Source organism: Festucalex cinctus, chromosome 5 (genome assembly GCF_051991245.1).
Source record: "Festucalex cinctus isolate MCC-2025b chromosome 5, RoL_Fcin_1.0, whole genome shotgun sequence".
Lineage (NCBI taxonomy): Eukaryota > Metazoa > Chordata > Actinopteri > Syngnathiformes > Syngnathidae > Festucalex > Festucalex cinctus.
In genome coordinates this window covers 27,494,661-27,513,650 of record NC_135415.1, presented here as the reverse complement: position 1 = coordinate 27,513,650, position 18,990 = coordinate 27,494,661, and the positions used below count along the sequence as shown (strand labels likewise).

Sequence of the window (18,990 nt, the reverse complement as noted above, 5' to 3'; positions counted from 1 at the left end):
ACTGTTGCATCGCGTGGATTTAGAGTGTGATGTGTAACCGTTGACAGATTTGGTGAACGTTGACTCACAGAGTTTGTTTTTAATTTGCAGGAACATGTTGCTTTATTTCACTGAATCAGAAGATTATTAATAAATTACGAATTTCCATTTCAGCATCCTGATCATGCCTGGATAAGATTAATATTACATTATACATATATTTTATGAATGAACATATACATGTTTTTTTTTTTTTTTTTAAATAAATAAATAAATAAATAAATAAACAATTAAAATTTATTTGTGTGTCTGTGGGATATTGCTGCAACCTGCACTATTCCTGTTGCTGCACAAACTTCTTTTAGTCCTCCTTTAAAAACGCATTGCCTCCGATGTAGCCATAACACAGGAGAATGATCAGCAACTCTCCCCTTTCGATAATAAGTCGAACCTCACGACACACCAAATGTCGTCAAAACTCAATTTATCTTCATAAAAGGACAGGTTGGGGGAAGCGCTATACATGCTGCAGCAAAAATGCTAATTAAGAAGAGCCACTGCATTGAAAAATGGATTTCGGCAAGGTGTGGTGCCAGACTTTATGTGAGATGTTGAAATATTCTCTCCCTCCGGACAGTGTGCCCTGCGGTTCACCATGGTTGTCTGCACAGCACTTGATGTACAATATGTGCACCATCGAGTCTGGATGACTGAAAGAACCGATGGAAGGAAACGGCTTCAATTTCTGTTGAGAAGAGTATTTACACTTTTTTTTTCCCCCCTCTAAGAGAGAGCTCAGAATTGTTCATTCAGTAGTCTTACTGATTCAACGTCTTATTATCATTGCTCTCCCTCTTTTTCCCCCTTTTTTTTATAACGTGTATGTGTGTGCGTGCGTGCAAATAAATTTATACTCATTAATTCATCTAGAACCTAATAAAAATCCCATGACCGTTCACCTTAACCGGATACTTCAGAGTCTCGCCAGAGTCGTGAGGTTCAGACGGTCAGGAGACCAGAGGAAAAAGTCAGAAAAGATAAAAAGAAAAGAAAGATAAATCAAAGTAAAATCCAGCACCGACCAAACGCTTCCTGCCTTCCACATGGTTACGAAATCAGAGTTTTACGCCAACCCCAGAAACCTCTCAATTCCAACAAATTAAAGATTCAAGAGACCAGAGGAAAAACTAAAGAGAGGAAGGAGGGAAGGATAGATGAGGCAATGAGTTTCATTGAATTATTCAAATATTTTGGACTCAATTTCAATCTACAGATTACATCTACAAGTACTTCAATAATTCTCTTCCACTTCCACCAGGAATTGTTTTGAGGAACCATCCAAGTTTTTAAATTAAAAGTCCTTTTTGACCATTTGTTAATGTGTTTATGCCTTGTGGTGCCTGAAAACATAAACCAACCACGGAAATGCATTATTGACATACAGTACATTAAATTTAATTGACATTACGCGCTTAACTCACATTCAGCAAATAAAGAGTATCCACAGGGCAATTTAGTTCCAGTGGGCCAAAAATCTGGAATCATTTGCATTATCTGTGCACTATGCAGATGGGGGATTATTTTTGATTGATCCACCCTAAATCTCCCCTTTCCCGATTACCAGATGTCCAATTCTAGGAAGGGTCCTCCTCGTTGCCGTATGATTGAAAATTGCAGCGAATATTTTTGTAACAATGGTGAGAAAAAGAAAAAACACTTTGATTTAAGGATATTACTTGATTTTGTATTTGATTAGTGTTACTACAGTGATGATTATGTCATACAATTACAAGATTAAAATTGAAAACAAAAAAAAAAGAATAAAGTTGTGATAAAAATGTTTTTGGTGAATGTGAGACGTTTTCTTGAGGTTCTTTTTGGCCTATATGGCACCTAATATATCTGAGAAAAAGCTTACATTCAGGGCACGATTTTTGCTCTCTCACTAAGATAAGACAAGTTTGTGCACCAGCAGAGTAATTGAACCAAGTCTTGAATTTCTGTGCAGTTAATTTATGAGAAATTGTGAGGAGACACTTTACAGTGGAAGTAAAAACATTTGCGAGTGATTTTCATTTAGGCTTTATAGTTTCACTCCAAATGCAAAAAAATGAAGAGGGAAGATGTATTTATGTTTTCCTCCAATGCTATTAAAACACTAGAGGCATTTTTTTTTTGTCATCATTTATCTTCATATACATTTGTGATTGATGCCAGCGGCTTTGCTCAAATGACAAAAACATGCTAATGACAACACATGTTAATGAATGATTGTACAGATATTGTTGTCTTCAGACACAGCCAGGCAAACGTGGTCCATCTAAATAAATCAGGTGTGCCAAATGTACAGCCCACCAGACAGATTAGGCCCGCAAAGGGGTTTAATCCGGCCCGCGAGGTGATCTTGTAAAGTAATGTCGGCCCAATTAATCAGACTGCCAAAATAAAAAATATATAGAAAAATTCATAATTTCACAACTATCAACAGATGAGCAATGCAACTTGTACACATAATTAACCTGAATGGCATTTTACACACAACCTAGAGTTACGGTTTGTTGAAAAAGATTAAAAAAATAACAAATAAAAAATCAAAACTTAAACATGTTGAATACAACACTCGTCCAGGTCATGTTTTTAAATGACAATTAGCTCTCAAACATTTTACCTGGTTAAAAAAAAGGTTAAATTAAAATAAAATAAAAATAAAAACACTCTCAGCTACTAGTAACAAAAACATTAACATCCAATAACTTCATTAACTGCGTGTGTGTGTGTGTGTATTTAGTATCTTGTCTCCCCTCTGTCCACGTCGATTCGTTGTCGTTTTCCCTCATTATGCTGCCGGTTTTCTGCCCTATTGTTCCCCCGTCTTGCTTTGCTTACCTTTTGGAGTTTGCTTTTTGTTTGGTTTGATTAAATTCCTCTTTTTTTTTTTTTTTTAACTTCACCTCTGCCTCCTCGCCCTGCTTCGTTGCATTTGGGTCCACAACCACACCAAAGAACCTGACAAGTAATAAGTTATTAAGTTATTGGCCAAACGTTATTACGTTATAGGTTCAAGATTTGCATTACATTATTGGTCAGGTATAATGTGATGGGACTATTATATTAAAAAAAAGGGCAAATTTATTACGTAATGGGCCATTCTTATGTTATGGGCACTACTTCTCTGTTCGTTCGTATCACTGCGCGTCGCCCTGTCGACAACTAATCGACGCGCTGCAGACAGCTGATCCTTCCACCTTCGAAAAGACAAACAAATGATGATGAAATAGAGATTCATGTCAAAAAATCCGAACGATCCCTTTAAGCATCAAAGTGACAGAATGGTTGCTGTGTATTAAATGTTGATTGTTGTTTTTATCGAGTACAAAAAAAGCATTAAGATGATTCACCTGTATTAGGTAATAATCCTCAAGAAGGATTTAAGACCTTTATTCATGTGGGAAAATTTACACTTCTCAAGTGATGAAAAACATTAATATTCACACGGATGCCGAGGGCCCCAAGACAGTGTTTACCGAGGGCCCACAGATGAGCAAACATGCCCGTCAAACATGACCACAACATAAATGTGTACAATGACAGCATTTGGCATGCAGAATCATGCGGAGGTCGTCAAAGTCAATGAAGAGAACCCAAACATGAATCAGGGCAAGGTCAGAACTTTTTATGTTTATGTTTGATACGTTTCAGCTCTGATGAGTGCAATAACAGCATCTGCTCTATGCACGAAGCCCATCAAGGCTCTTGGCTGAGCTTAATGGACGTGTGGAGAAAAACACATGCGTGGAGCTGCAAGCAGATGAGGAGGATGAGGAAAATGATAAAAAATTAAGAACAGGTTTATGTAGACATGTTCTTAAAGGGACTTTAGAATGCTTTTATGTTGGTCCAACACTACAATTAGGCTGAATAAATTTCCTAAACGTAATTTCTAATTCATTTGTCCCTAATGCACAGCCGCATCCATAATAATTTAACACAATATTTCATTTTCAGGGATCAAGAGTGAGTCAAAAAGACTGTACATACATAGTAGCATTTATGTTTCAAATGCACTCTTTTTGTAAAACAAACTTTCCATGGTGACAACAGATTCAACATGCCAACAATAACAAATTATGCTAAATTTGGATGAGAATCAAATCCTCCACTTATCAAATATGGTTGCTTGAACTGTAAAAAAAGCTACAACTGAATATTTTTAAAAGGAGTATCTTGCTTTGAGTCCTCGACACTGAACAAAGGGAACAGATTTAGCTTCTTCACTGAGATCAGAACTATGCTAATTTGTGAGAGTGAGTGATTGTGATTACGCTTGACAGTGTGCCTCTTAAAAGGATATATCCCATTGAAAGGCAAACATTGCCGAACGTAGCAAATGTTAATGTCGTCTGCAACAATTTAGCGATTTTTTTTTCTTTTTTTTAGCGACCTTGAGACAAATTGAGCTGAAACTTGGGTCAAATTGACCCCAGCGAGTCTGTCCTATTTTTCATCACAATTTGGTTATTTTTCTCACAGAGTGTAAACACAATGGATGAAAATGTTTTTTGTTTTTTTTTCCTTTTGGAAACTGAAACGACACCTTAATGTGAGTTTCTGTCCTCACTTTAGGGAGGACGAGAAGGCCAGAACCGAAAGACCCCATGGCCTGAAAGGGTCCAGAAGGTTATTAAAAAAAAAAAAAAAAAAAAAAAAAACTCAAAAAGATAAGAAGGCCCAATACCTTTAAAGCGCTTAAAAACCAGTGCAACAACCTTACAATCAATCCTGAAGCACATGGAGAGCAGATGCTGTGATATTAAAATATGTTGTAATATGCTATCGCCTTCTGGGCCTCATCAGGACACATGGAAACCTGAAATACTCCTTTCAGAAAGACCAGAAATTACAATAATCAATCTGACTGGTGATGAATGCATGCATTAGCATCTTCAATTTGGCCAAAGAGAGAATGAAGTGGACTCTGACTGCCGTATGTTCTTTGACTGATAAAGGAGGAATAATAATAAAACAGTGGTTGAAAGTAGAATGTTTGTTAAGGCGTTTACAAATAATGAGGTAATAAAGTAAGTGAGGTAAAATCGGGATAGGACTAGATGAGCAGTTGCATCATCCTATTCCATTTCAGGCAGTATCTTATTTTGAAATGGCTTGGTCAGAACCATCAAACATTTTGATGGCCACCTCTACTAAAATTGTCTACCTCGTCAGTCGAACAGATCATGCCGAATTATTAATGAATATAATATGTTTAGTATTTGGTTCTGCTTTGAGTATTTTCTGGCTTGGGGATGACATAAGCATGTTTTTGTCTTTTCATCATTGAATGGCCTAAACATAAGATCAAGAAGTCTGCTACAGCATTTATAAGGCACATACATATTTTACATGAAAAAACTCACAGCACACCACTAAACAAAACTGTCACCTGCCAGTCTCTCAGAGCAAATTGCACACTTATTAGCAAGTAAAACACTTTTAAAGGAACTCAAGCAATTGGTTCATTGATCCATTTTCTGTCACACTTGTTTCCTTGTTTACATTAGGGTCATGTGGGTGAATGAAAATGCATAATTTGGAATGAAAGGGTGTATGTAAACTTGGAGCAGCTGGAGATAACCCAAGCACGCGCGGGGAGAACATGCTAACTCCAGACAGGAACACCAAACCAACTAAACCACTGCCGCAATTGGTTTAGTTCGACCTAATTAGGGACAGATTGTGTATCTAACTCCAAACTACACGTAGACTGTCAGTGACAAAATGGCACCACTGAATTTGAAATAATACACTCATGTAGCCTAAATGTATACCTATGTATGTCCAGCACTGATTGTAGATGATAATTCCAAATAAAAAGAAAATATATAGCCTACAGTAGCAATGCAATGACCTCAGGATAAAACAAATCTTAAAAGAAAAACAACCAGACGCAGATAATCTCATGGGGGTGAACTTGACACATGGCCAGCTTTGTGACGGGTAAACCCATTTGTAAATATGTCAGTCATGAGCATGCCAAATATATCCAACAAGTGGTGGCAACAGCAACTGGTGTAACATGAAGCAAGAGGATTAGTTTTGAATAGAGGCTGAGAGGTAATTCACTTCCCCTAATATGAAGATGTTTTTGTTTGGACCAAAATATATTTTGAAAGCGTACATATTGACAATGTGATTTCATGCTATTTTTTTCAGTAACCTACAGTCACAAAGGAACTTCTTAATAAAGTAAACTGTGACATATTTCGTTTAAATTCCTGTATATGGACTATGCATTCACTTATTTTCTCATAACAATTTGGGCCATCACTCTGCAGTAACCCTTTTCATGTTTAAGTCTCTAATGTGTCATCAGATAACTAAAAAAAATGAAAAAGTTTCATTAATATACACTAACTGCAAAAAATATGAATTATTCTGCTAATAAATATTAAACAGTTTGTACAGTACGGCATCGAGATCAACGGGAGTGTCGGTTTAGTGCACTGGCCCTTTAAGGTTGTATTCAAAACAAAGCGTACAGGAGCCGGTTGCACGGAAGTGGTTTTGTTACACCCGTGTGCGAAATGAGACCAGATACCTTTTGAAAACAACAAAGGAAAAAGTTCACTCGCTTGAACATGTTGTTAACGGTGTAATTTTCCTCATTTTTATTTTGTTTGTTACCAGTAGAAGAACGAAACGAAGTGTAGTTAGCGAGCTGCCTAGCTAGCTTCAACAACGCAAGCGGCCATGCCTCCCTATTCTGAATTGAGGAAAAGCAACCACTTCTATTATTTCATCAAATTTACGCTCAATGTGTATTCGATGCTGTTTTCGGTAAGTTGTATGCACTTGTTTTTAATTTGACGCGCGATTGGTAAAATAATGACGTGAAAGTGGATCTTGGATTGTAAACGCGAGCCACCCAAATTCATACCCAGACTTCAATATTAGAACGCTTGAATTTAAACACCAGGCTTTATATGCATAAATATGTTATTTAATAGACACAGATGGGTACATTAAACATCAGGATTGCTCATCATATTATTCGGCATACATCAATACATTTTACTGCCTCCCGTATGACCACATTTTTAAATAGTATGTCTGTTTCCTATGAAGCCGAAGACCTGATGGATAGGCGGGTTTGCAGTGCTATGACATGTATAAGATGCTTTAATTGCGATTGAAGACTCAGTCTTGGATAGCACATATGATTATACTTCCCGAAACTCAATAACGAATAAACATAAAGCATATGGTTATGCATATTTACTCTTGGTGAATGTCAACTTAAATTGCTATATTTGCTAACGGGATTTTGTATAGGGATGCTAGCTAGCTGCTAAAACATGAACATTCTAATTCTAACTAATGTCACTGCAACCCACTTGCATTTTGAGACAAACGTTTAAATGTGTTTATTGAATGCGTAATGTACAATTTGAACAATACATCGAGGAATTTGGTCTCATAGCTTCACACGTCGTTCACCGGCTAATGAAAAGCACGGTGGTGCAGGGCGTTGGACTCCCTTAAAGGCAAGAGTTATTGTTGTTCTGCCGATACAAAATGACAGCGGCCCCACGCATGCCTTTCCTATCAGTGTCAAACTATTTTTAGTATTTATACACGTACTATTTCATAATTATAAGCAGTAGTTACTCTGTAATAATCTATCAAGCTGAGACTTGCCTTAGTAGCGTTATATTTCAGCATTCTTGCGTCACATGCCAAGCTGATTGAATAGAATTAAGCTTGCAGTACACAGCACCAGGGACATGTACACTCTAGTGAGTCTTTCAAGACCTATGAGACATAAATGAAAATGATATAATTGTGATTTAGGGCATAATACTGACTGATCTTTCAACAGATTAGTTGCATTGTATTTTATGACTATACAGTTGTGCTCGTAACTTGTAAGTTTTACATACATACATACATATGTTTACATACATAGGGATGTGTAATATCTAGGGGTATGTCAACTTATGGGCACAATGTATAGTAATAAAAATACAACCCAAAATGCTGTGGCTATTGTTTTGATATTTTCTGAGGTTGAAGTGGACATGAGTAGAGATGTACATGTGGATTGTGGTGACGATTCAGAGCGTTTTGTCATTAAGCACAACAAACAATGTGTTCAACATCTTGAGATTCCACTGTATGGTGGTAGCCCATTAATAATTTATCAGTGGAATTATATATGTAAAAGTTTCTCGAATTTAGTGAGAAACAATTTATATGCCAGGTAGATATTATATTGTAAGCCACCTAAGTGATCATTTCAGTCAGTCTTGTGCCCTCCATTTCAGCATTTGTTGGCACAATGTGGCGTTCTGAGGAATCCATTCTATCAGTCACTTCCAGCCACAAGACCGTCGGCTACAAATGGACCTTGATGATGAATATTGTGTTTGAAGGTCGCGGTTTTGTCATGTCCCACCATGGAGTCGATTTAGATACATTTCTGTGAAGTCTGTTGGTCTTTAGCTACATTAATTAATCCAGTGTTTGCAAAAAGGCTGAAGTTAGTTGGCTGTGGGAACAAAGCCAAAGGTATCTGCCAATGTTTTATGGGCGAGTGTGAGCATTAAATGGAGGTGAAGTCATCATAAGGCAGATTGCTTGAGCACTCGATTGAAAATCAATTGGATGAAGGGAAAATCCATTTGTGGCTTTTATTTTTGTCTGATTTTAATGTGAGCTTTATAAAAAGCAATAACATATACCTTCACGCAAACAGATTCAGCACTCATCAAATATAGTTTTGGGGTCATTTCATTTCAAATCACCACCAATTGATTCATGAAACTTTGTGTACTTGTTGATGGTGATCCCACAAGTTCATCAATTTCAGGTCAATTGGAGCAGGGATTTGAGCGCCATGGCCCGCCAAATTTTAATATTTTCAACATAAAGTGGCGTGGCCACCTTCCTTTGTTTAAACCCTTATATCTCACAAGTACTGGCCCAATCTTCACAAACCAAGTGTTGTAGGAAAGGGATAAGGGAATTCAACAAGGGTTCCAAATCTGCAATCATTTTGAAGATAATAACCTTTTATTTTAGTTGACCTTGAAATTGACCTTGTGGATCATGTGACAAAATTCTGAATGAAATGTAATCTCTCACATTTTCTCTAAAATATATAAAAGATTCAGAGAGGTAAGCTTGTTTTTTTTTTTTTTTTTTAAAGCAGCAAGATAGTCAAATTATCCATACCCTCAAATATTTATTGACTAGATATTTTCAGTTGAATATTCCTAGAATCTCATTGAAAGTTAAATATTTACGTTTTCTGAAGCCGAGCTGTGATTGGTCTTTACCTGAGCCCCGAACAACTGTGATGTCATATTCAGTCGACAGCAAGTGGCAAAATGGCCGCCCCTTGAGTTGGATAAAAAGAGTTGCATTTCCCTCCTGCTTAACTCATATTACACAAACAGAACATTGACTAGTGAGGACACATGCAACATATTGTAAAAAAAAATAAAAAATGGATTGACTTCCCTTTTAAAGTGCCTTTCTGCACTCATCAAATGATGTGCGTTAATTGTTATTGACAGAGTGATATTTTGTGTTTTTTTTTTCTTTCATGATGCCGTTCTACATTATTGTACACGTTATAGAGAGGCAAAACTGCTTTGCTGCTAAATTACATCCAGAGATCCACTGTCTGAGAAAGAGGGTGTCTTCCCCCCCCCCCCCCCCCCCCCCAAAAAAAAAAAGCATCAAAGGAATTCTCGCCGCAATCCTCTAACAACCTGTTGTTTTCTTTGTGCAGCTGGTGGGTCTGTGTGTGCTCTGCGTGGGCGTGTACGCCGAGGTGGAAAGGCAGAAAAATCGAACCCTGGAGGGTCTCTTCCTGGCTCCTGCAGTGGTGCTGATCCTGCTGGGTCTGGTCATGTTCACAGTCTCACTTGTGGGCATGGTTGGCTCCCTCAGAGACAACAAAACCCTGCTGCACATGGTGAGAATATTAATAAAGAAAGCATTTGTGTGCGCGTCTTTATAATCTCATGTTTATTCTGTGCCTCCACAGTTCCTCTGCGTTCTCTGCGTGTTGCTTCTTCTCCAGGCTATCGCCCTCATTATAGCTCTCATCTTTGAGAAGAAGGTAAGCGGGTGGCAACGAGCCCGATTATCAGCTCTCATCGCAGTGAGCTCACGATGGCTTTGTTGACAAGTTCAGTCATTATTCGCTGACCTTTTCACGCTGCCGCTCGTTCCAGACGTCTTCATTGTTTCAAAGCAGCATACGAGAGGGAATCAAACACTACTACGACGACCTGGACTTCAAAAACATTTTGGATTACGTGCAAGAAAAGGTATTTCGTTAAAATATGCATTCACTGCATGAAAAATTAGTTATAGGTTCACTCAAGCCCGATGATTCAATATGATTTTAAATTTGTAGTTATTTATTTTCAATTCAATTATTATTATTATTTTTTTTAAACAAATAATTAATCAGCGAAGTGCACATCTCGAATTCAAGGTGCATTATGGGTAGAGGCATGGTGCATTGTGGGTAGTAGTGTTGTTCCGATACCGATACTGAGGCGCCGATACGGCATTAAAACAGTGGTATCGGTATCGGTGACTACTCACAAGTAACGTGCTGATACCTTTTCAAATTATTCATTTGGGCATTTCCATTTTTCTGCTGGCCGGTTACATTGTATTTTTTTATTGAAGCGATAAAGATTGCTTTTTGCTTCAAAGCCGACTGACAAAAATTGATTTATCCTTCAATGTTAATGAGATAATGACAGGTCTGACCTAAATGATTGATTATCTAAAATGTGTCGAAAATGCGCACAATGAAAACATAATTTGTCAACAAAAACCTGGTATGTATAAAGTGTTTTCTGAATCGATTGCACAGAAAGGTCTAATCTGTTGTTTGTTCTATTTTGTCCAGTTTTCATGTTGCGGAGGAGATGAATATAAAGACTGGGGCGTCAACCAATACCATTTCTGTAACGGTACCGGCCCTCTCGCATGTGGGGTTCCATATACCTGCTGTGTCCGCCGTGAGGTGAGTGCTACTCCCACGTGGGTGAGAACGGCCAAAAGGTCATACATTTTGAAATGTGAAAATATGCCTCTCAAGACACACAAAAACTTGGATACACAAAGTGCTTAACAAACACAAAGTACACAAAGTCCCAATCAAGATCAAGTATGCCAATGTACAAATGGGAGAAATGTGGAGGCTTCAATTCTGTACTACACACACGCATGCACACACGTGCCACCAGAGAATGTAAAATAGACAAGGAACATTTGCATATTAATATGTTCAGTTCAAAAAGAAGGAACAGATGTTATCATTCCGAAAACTGTACTTGTTTTGACACAGCAAAAAAAAATAAAAAATCTTGTCTTTAAGGATCTTGTTTGGAGAAAAAAAACAAAACAGATGGTGTTCTCCTTATTAATCCGAGTTCAGCAATTTACTGAACATTAGTGGAATGTTTAATGATTGCAAAATTTAATAGAATAGTATTTCCACTTAGCGTTTGTTTTTATCACAGTTGAAAAGACACTATTAGCAACCGTGATGGCTTTTCAGGCTAATTATGGGTAAATGTGTGCAGGTGTAAGTAGAAAGCAGGTGTGATTTAACTTGCTAATCACTTCGCAACTTGACCCGCAATGACTTGTTAATATGTATCATGTTGTTTAGTCATACTATCATTAAATGTTCATTTGATCAGCTGCTCGGAACCACGTATACTGGTTATTGATAAGTACAAGATTGATAAAGAAAAATTTGGGGAAGAAATTTAAGTTTGTGTGTATAATAATGAGCCTCACTAAATTAAATAAGATCAATGTACCGGTAATGTACTTGTAATTTTCTACCATGGAATTTTGTTAAAATGTCAATGATTGACCAAGATACAATTCGAGTTAAGATCCTCAATTGACATGATACACAGCACATATTGGTTATGACTTCTTTTTTTTTTTTTTCCCTCCCTCCCATTTTATTTCCCCATTGGTGAAGACAGTAACAAATGCCTCGTACTTTATCGCTGCAAAAAGAGACTTTAATTATTTCCATGTCTCCGAGGTGCAGACAGACATGTTCGGGTATATCGCCTTCATTCCACTCACTGAATGAAATGGTCGTCCTTGAGGCGCAGCTCTGTGCTCTCAATGTCTGCTTTCATCCTTGTCCCTCCCGCCAAAGCGCTGATATGGTCTCTGGAAGCGGCGCAACTATGTTGAAGCAATAAGGAACAGTTGCCCTCTCTGACACTGACACACGCACACACACAGTGATAGAGGAGTTGATTAGAGAGGCTGAACATGGGCGAGATTGCCGCCATTATCACTTCCCGGCTTTCACGGCCGCCGTTTTCTAGCACGCAAGTTCGTGCTCTGGCAAGTGGGCGGCATGGACTCAGCCCTCTCCAACATCCAACCGAGCATGTCACTGTTACATTATGTCCCCGCATTTTGTGTCTAATTTGAGACTGACTCATTGTGGGCTCTTTCCACAGGTAGGAGAGGTCATTAACACCCTGTGTGGTTACAAGGCTCTGGATAAACAGGTAGGTGCAGTTTTGTACTTATTTGCTCCTATAGTGCACATCGCCGTATTGTGCTGCTCCCATTAAGGATGTTGGTGTGTAACAGATAATGAAGGACATTGACACAATATTTTGGTTATGGGAACATATAACTGGATGTATGAAGGTGGGAAAGACAAACAATATTTACTGGAATGCACCCAATTCTACTTGGGAATGAATGAATTGAATTCTTTCGTGTCCATGCTGCCTTGTTGACTGCTTTTTAGAATGTGCATTTGTTGTGAAATCTGATAAGTTGATCACAAATGGAACCAAAGAGTAATTGTATTAGAAGAGGAAAAAAAAAACATTAGCATGGTGTGCTGTTGCTATTAAGACAGTGGTTCTTAAGGACACAGTGGTGGCTGTTTTAAAGTGCTCTATAAATATAGAGTTGAGTGATGGGAGTCAGTCCTAACTGCATGATTTGCAATGCCAAGCTGAGCAATTCTACTACCAAGTAACTACCAACCAAAACCAAAGGAACACTTTCTTAAGCTGCATGGAGATGGCGAATACAAAAAAACAATGCTTAATGAATTCAAGGTGAAAAGAGACAGATTGGATGAAAACGCCACTTTCCCTGTTCATTTTGTTCACCAGTAAACCATTTTGAATTTGAAGCGGGAATAAATCGTTTTATTCTTCAATAAAGAAGGGCACTACCTTCTATCAGTACCTCCAACGAGGTTAAGAAGAATCTCTGTGTTAAGATCATACACATCAGTGAGAATATGGCTCTCACCTTTTCTCACGTCAGTTGACATTACATTTTTCTTCTCTAACTTTCTGTGTGTGGAGATGCGTGAAGGACCTTTTCAAGAATATCTTTTCGGTTTTGCGCTTCGCTCTTAGGATTGAAGTGTCCCCTTGTCTTCTTTTTTGCTGTGCATCAGCGTGAAAGCCTGCAGGAGGAGATCCACGTTCGAGGTTGCATCCATGCAGTCAACCTTTGGATGAGCGACAACATCGGAATCACCGTCGCGCTGTGCTGTGCCATCGGGCTGCCGCAGGTAACTTCAAAGTTAAGGTGCCAACATGCTGTACCTCAACAAGCTTTTTTGTTTGTTTTGTTTTGCATACTTTAAGTCCCTTATGGTTGATGTCCAAAGTTGATGAAAGATAGTTTTCTCTATCGATAATGATGCTGCCATCGTTGGAAACTCAATGGCGATTTGTCCAGTGCTGACCTATTTGAGATTTGCACAGTAACTGCAAATCAGAAGTTGAAAACCGGATGAAACTGTTTGATTTAAACGAGGCTTGTCTCGTGTCTCATTCAGTTTCTCTTGGGCACTGCACACAGACGTGAACACTAGCACCAATGTGCAGCATGGATTTGTTCATCCATTTTCATGGGGACAAGCATACACATCTTGTATGGTTATATGGCGGCTATAAAAAGTCACCCCTGTTCGAATGCCAAGCTTTTATGTTATTAAAAATGAGAGAGGACATTTATTTGAAAACGATCTATAACCATTACAATTCAACTCATAAAAATGAAATTTTTTAAAGGGGAAGTGGAAAAAAAAACAACAACTGAGCCAATGTGGTTGCGCAAGTGTGCACACCCTCATAACTGAAGATGTGGCTGTGTTCGGAATTAACCAGTTATTCAAACTAGTGATAAACGGAACTTGGCACACAATTGGCAACATTTAAAGTGCCTCTGATTAACCCCAGATAAAGTGCAGCTGTTTTAGTGTATTTTTCCTGACATTTATTTTTCTTTCTAGAAGAATGTCAAGGTTTATTTATTTTTGCTTACACTGGGGGTGTACTTATGCAACATATTTTCTCAGTTGAATTATACGCATTGAGTTGCACATACCTGGTGAAAAGGGGCAATGTTGGAAGAAAGTCAGCCTGCATAGTTCTGAGGGGGTCAATGAAATTCTTAAATATCACTTCACAAAAATTGTACCTCCAAAATCGTCACTTTTCAGGAGACCCCAAAAACGACACATTTGTTCTATCATTAAATTTGCATAAACAAAGAGAGCAAACGATTTTCTGCATTTTAAATTTGTCCATAATTTGTGAAAATGACAAACAAAATGGTGGCGGGACAAAAGTATAGTTTTTTGAAAAAATATGAAATTTGCCCAATTCTGACTTATGAGGTTTTGGCTCGATGCCAGTGAACTTGTCTTAACTTAGCTACACATTTGCTTTGACAACAGTAGCTCTGTGTCTGTGTGATTTTTGGGGAATTGCTCTTAGTAACTCTGTTCTGGTGCGCTTTTTATTTCCTCTGCTTCACCACTCATTTAACACAGACAACACAACCGCAACTAAATTACACAGTTGAGACTGCAGTTTATTCAATTTTTAATGTCCAGTCGGAGACACTAGGGCCACATTACGTTGTTCATCTCTGGGCCATCTTCTGCACCAATGCCAATTATACGTATAATCACTTTGTTTACATCCATCACTCATGTGGAAATGATGGTCAAAACATAATTATTACCGCGTGATGCTCTCAACACTACATCAACACACCCTCCTGCGGCCGTTTTACGATCAAGAACTAGAATTTAGAAATTATAGGAATAGTAAGGTGCCATTAATTTCAGGCAATTTTAAGGAAAAATATATATTGGGATATATAGGTCTTTCTTAAAGTCATCTGTCATTTTTGGGCGGGGAATTTTAGGTATTGGTATGTCGTATCAGTATTGGAGACTACTCAAGAGTTGAGTATGTATCTGTCAGAAACAAAGTGGTATCGAACATCCCTAATCCTGACCATGCACCATGACATGCATGTATTCTGTTAAATTCAAATGACTAATTTTCTTTGACAGGTAACATACTTTAAGAATTCCAATAATAATATGACTACGATCATGTTAAAGCATTCATTCATTAAAACGGTTCTGCCATAACATTTCACGAATGGCAGTGGAGTCTCGGCCATTGTTTTTGGCCAAGATTCAAAATATGAATTTCCATTGCATGTTTTGGCGAGACACAACCAGGTGCCTGCCGACCGGCCAGCGCCATCACAACAATACACAATATATTCAAATAACAAACATTTTACAAAATTTCATCTTATTTACAATTTCTTGTAGACCACCATGGATGAAATATTACCATCATGATTTTGCTACGGTTTTGCCCCTCGTAAAAAAAAAAAATTGTATTGTGGGATCTGATAACTTTTACCACGGAAAATCTTTGAAATGGTTCTTTGTAAAGAGGTATTTAGTCTCCAAGCACCTGTAACAAAACTGTACTGCACTCAGCACAAGCTCCGCCTCGTCTGCGCAGCCGCAGAGAGAGACAGGAGGAGGAGAAAACAGGAGAGGAAAGGACAACACGTACACGCGGTTTGTACAAGATGAGCCGAATTTGGAGACATTTTAATTGGTTAAAGTCAGATGAGAGAAGGAGCCGGATCAGCCCGTCAAGTTGATATATAGTTTTTTGTTTGTTTTTTTAAATCCTGGTCCGGGTGAGTAGCTAATGTTTTTGTTTCCTGCTGCTGTTGCAGTTAAATTTTTACTCACTATTTTTGTTATTTGATTATTTTGATTGTTGTTGGTTGAAGTTTTAATTTTGTTTCTTGTTTATTGTATGGAGCCTTTTTAATGTTCAATGAAATCATTTGCAGTCAGTAGAGTGCAATATTTAGTTCACCAAGTCATTTATCAAAATTTATCGTAAATATTTAAAAGAAAAGCTAAAGTTTAAAGAGCCGTTTGAGATCCAAAAAGAGCCGATCCAAATGAACCGGATCACCGAAAAGAGCCGAGAATCCCATCACGACTTCAGTCACTCCTCTTTGGTGTTTGCGCACAAATTTCCGGGTTGCGCGGGCTTTAAGTCATCTAGGATCGACTCGACCCCGCTTTCAGTCCACAGAATGTCATCCTGCGTCATGGCTGTTTACTTAAACAGCGTGCATGTCTCCCTGCAGCTGCTTGGCATCATCCTGAGCTGCGTCTTCTGGAACCTTCTGGTGGAAATGAGCGAATCTGTCGACATGGTGGACTTCAAGCTGAAGAAGCTGGAGTTCAAGTACAGCGAGCTGGACCTGGCCGGCGCCGGCTGGTGTATGTGTCTGCCCAGGGACGGCGGCTACTTGCCCGTTCCAGCTTCCGAGCCCGAGCTGGACCCCATTGACATTCACCTGCAGAAGCTGAAGAAGCAGCAGCCTCGCACGCACGCGCAGCTCCGAGAACTTCAACAGTCCAGGTCGGCCACCGGGCTGGACGAGGTCGACGTGGGCCGCAAGCTGAAAAGGGAACACTGAGCGGTCTTGTCGCCCTTCTCGCCTTCCCTCGGTTTATTTTTGTTTGATTTGTGTTGCACTGCTTCATGGTTGAGCCTCTGCTGATGGATTTAGGGAATTTGGTCAGCCAAAAGGGATCCAAAATACTTTGTCACTTTAAGTGTTGTGTTTACGAGAAATTTCGAGCAAAAAAAAAAAAAAAAACCAATCTACAGCATCAGCTTTTATTTTTATTATTTTAATTTTGTCTTGTTTATGGTGCTCAGTATTTAAGGAAATTTGGCATTATGTAACTTTTTAATTTGATTTTACCTTTGAATTTGAGCTACATCCCATGTGTTGAAGCTTACCTCAGGCTGTTTCTAAGACAGCCCAATTGCGAGGATGAATCTTGTATCTTGTGTAAAAAAAATTGTAGAGTAACGGAAGTTTTTCAGTGTCGAACAAATAGAACTAGCCCGTATGTCATGCGTGTAATGTTTGTGACGGATGTGTCAATTTTTTTTAGTTAGGATGTCAGTTGGATTTGTGTAGTTAGTGTACACTGTTAAACTGATAGTTGTGGATTAATAATGGAATGCACGTTTTGTACTGTGTATGAATTAAATTATTTGTAAAATGACACTCAGTTTACATTTTAAGCTTTCAAGGGGGAGGCTTCAGTTTTTCTTTTTTTTTTTTAATTAGTTTTTATTCTTTCCATCATTTAAGGGACAAAGAAAGGGATATTGCAGGCTACAACAGTTGTTTGACAGTTTAAGCTAATATCAGACCACTGTTCCGAGCTTCCCTCCAGCTCCTGCCTTGTACCAACACTACTGCTCTTGTTAATAAACTGGAATTTGTCTACTGACTTAGATGTTTGTATGTGTTTGTTCTTTTACACACAAACTACAAGTTTACAACTACAACTTTATACAAATTCATGAAACTGTGACAGGCGAGGGACAAGAACAGACCCATTATTATTTGAGACCAATCAGTTGAATATGATGGGTAATGTAATGCAGCATTGCGGTGAAAGTGGACTTTCTTGGTCGAGGTTTAAACTCAGTGCCAGGCAATGCCAAGTGTTAAAGGGAGCATTTGTAAAATGTTTGTGGAAAGATGGATGGAGCCACCGTTATGGTGCAATTATGAATAGCTACAGTACAGTTGGCGGAATCAATGCCTACTGGTTTCCTAACTTAAAGGGATACTTGATCATTGAGCCATTTTCACCAGTAAGAAGATATAATTTTGTCTATAATTAATGTGATAACTTCATTATTCTTCGTTCTATTTTAAATATTACCATGTTCCCTAAGACGTATTTATACATTCTTATGTTTTCTTATGCTATAGAGCATACAGAATGCTTTGATGCAGCTGAAGAGAACGCTTGAAGCAATGGTATAGTTTTTACAAAAATGGCCAGCAGGTGGCAGCAGCGTATAAGAGATCAACCAGGGCCATGTTGCAAAAAGCTCTTTTCACCACTGTTTTGAAACAGATTTGTGAATAATGATGAAACTTGGCTATATTCTAATGCTAATTGCTGCAAAACAGAAACAGATATAAATGTACTTCTTTCCTGATGAAAGAAGAGACTAATCTTTCTTTTGGTAGGTTCTGTTTTTATAGCAATAGAACACAATATTCTGTGGGCCTTGCAAAATGAGTCAAAATCCAGTAAAATAGTGAGGGCCCAGTGAAAATGTCTGGGAGTGAATGAGCAGCCGTGTGCAGCTCGGATAGGCTCCAGCTCGCCTACAACCCTAATAAAATAGAAAATAAAAATCCTACAGAAAATGGATGGATTTGTTTATTTTCATCTCGTGAAAAAAATTCCCCAGAAAAAGCCGACATCTATTTGGGGGAGGTGTTTATTTGTTCAAGTCGACAGGGCACCCAGCAACAAACAAATCTAGTGTCTACTGCAGTGGATACTGATTTTGATGCTATAAAGTACAACAATCGCCCCCAACAACAACAACAACAAAAAGTGTGATGTCATTTTTGTCTCGTGTTCTTCTCTGTTTTGTACTTGTCTCTAAGCAGCTCTATTTCAGTGGATACAATAGATGAGCCACATTAATTGAATTCCAGTAGTGCTTGGCTACAAACAGATCACTGTCCATCTGCAGGTCATCTATCCTCATTCACTTCTCACCTCTCTTCTTCCTCCCT

At 38.3% G+C, this 18,990-nt stretch overlaps 1 protein-coding gene across 1 annotated transcript; it reads left to right on the top strand.

Annotated features, from left to right (window-relative positions):
- Nucleotides 1-6,505: 6,505 nt before the first annotated feature.
- Nucleotides 6,506-17,678, top strand: LOC144019581 (tetraspanin-15). Its single transcript, XM_077522731.1, has 8 exons — nucleotides 6,506-6,813; nucleotides 9,773-9,958; nucleotides 10,031-10,105; nucleotides 10,221-10,316; nucleotides 10,913-11,029; nucleotides 12,504-12,554; nucleotides 13,472-13,588; nucleotides 16,507-17,678. The coding sequence occupies exons 1-8, from the start codon at nucleotides 6,727-6,729 to the stop codon at nucleotides 16,840-16,842; spliced, it is 1,065 nt and encodes a 354-aa protein (XP_077378857.1). The 5' UTR covers nucleotides 6,506-6,726; the 3' UTR covers nucleotides 16,843-17,678.
- The last annotated feature ends 1,312 nt before the right edge of the window (nucleotides 17,679-18,990 follow it).

What these genes read in the sequence shown, in the direction of transcription:
- LOC144019581 (XM_077522731.1), top strand. Translation starts at nt 6,727, where the DNA reads ATGCCTCCCTATTCTGAATTGAGGAAAAGCAACCACTTCTATTATTTC. An exon ending in TGTATTCGATGCTGTTTTCG is followed by an intron (nt 6,814 to 9,772) that starts GTAAGTTGTATG and finishes TTCTTTGTGCAG; the next exon opens with CTGGTGGGTCTGTGTGTGCT. An exon ending in GTGCCATCGGGCTGCCGCAG is followed by an intron (nt 13,589 to 16,506) that starts GTAACTTCAAAG and finishes GTCTCCCTGCAG; the next exon opens with CTGCTTGGCATCATCCTGAG.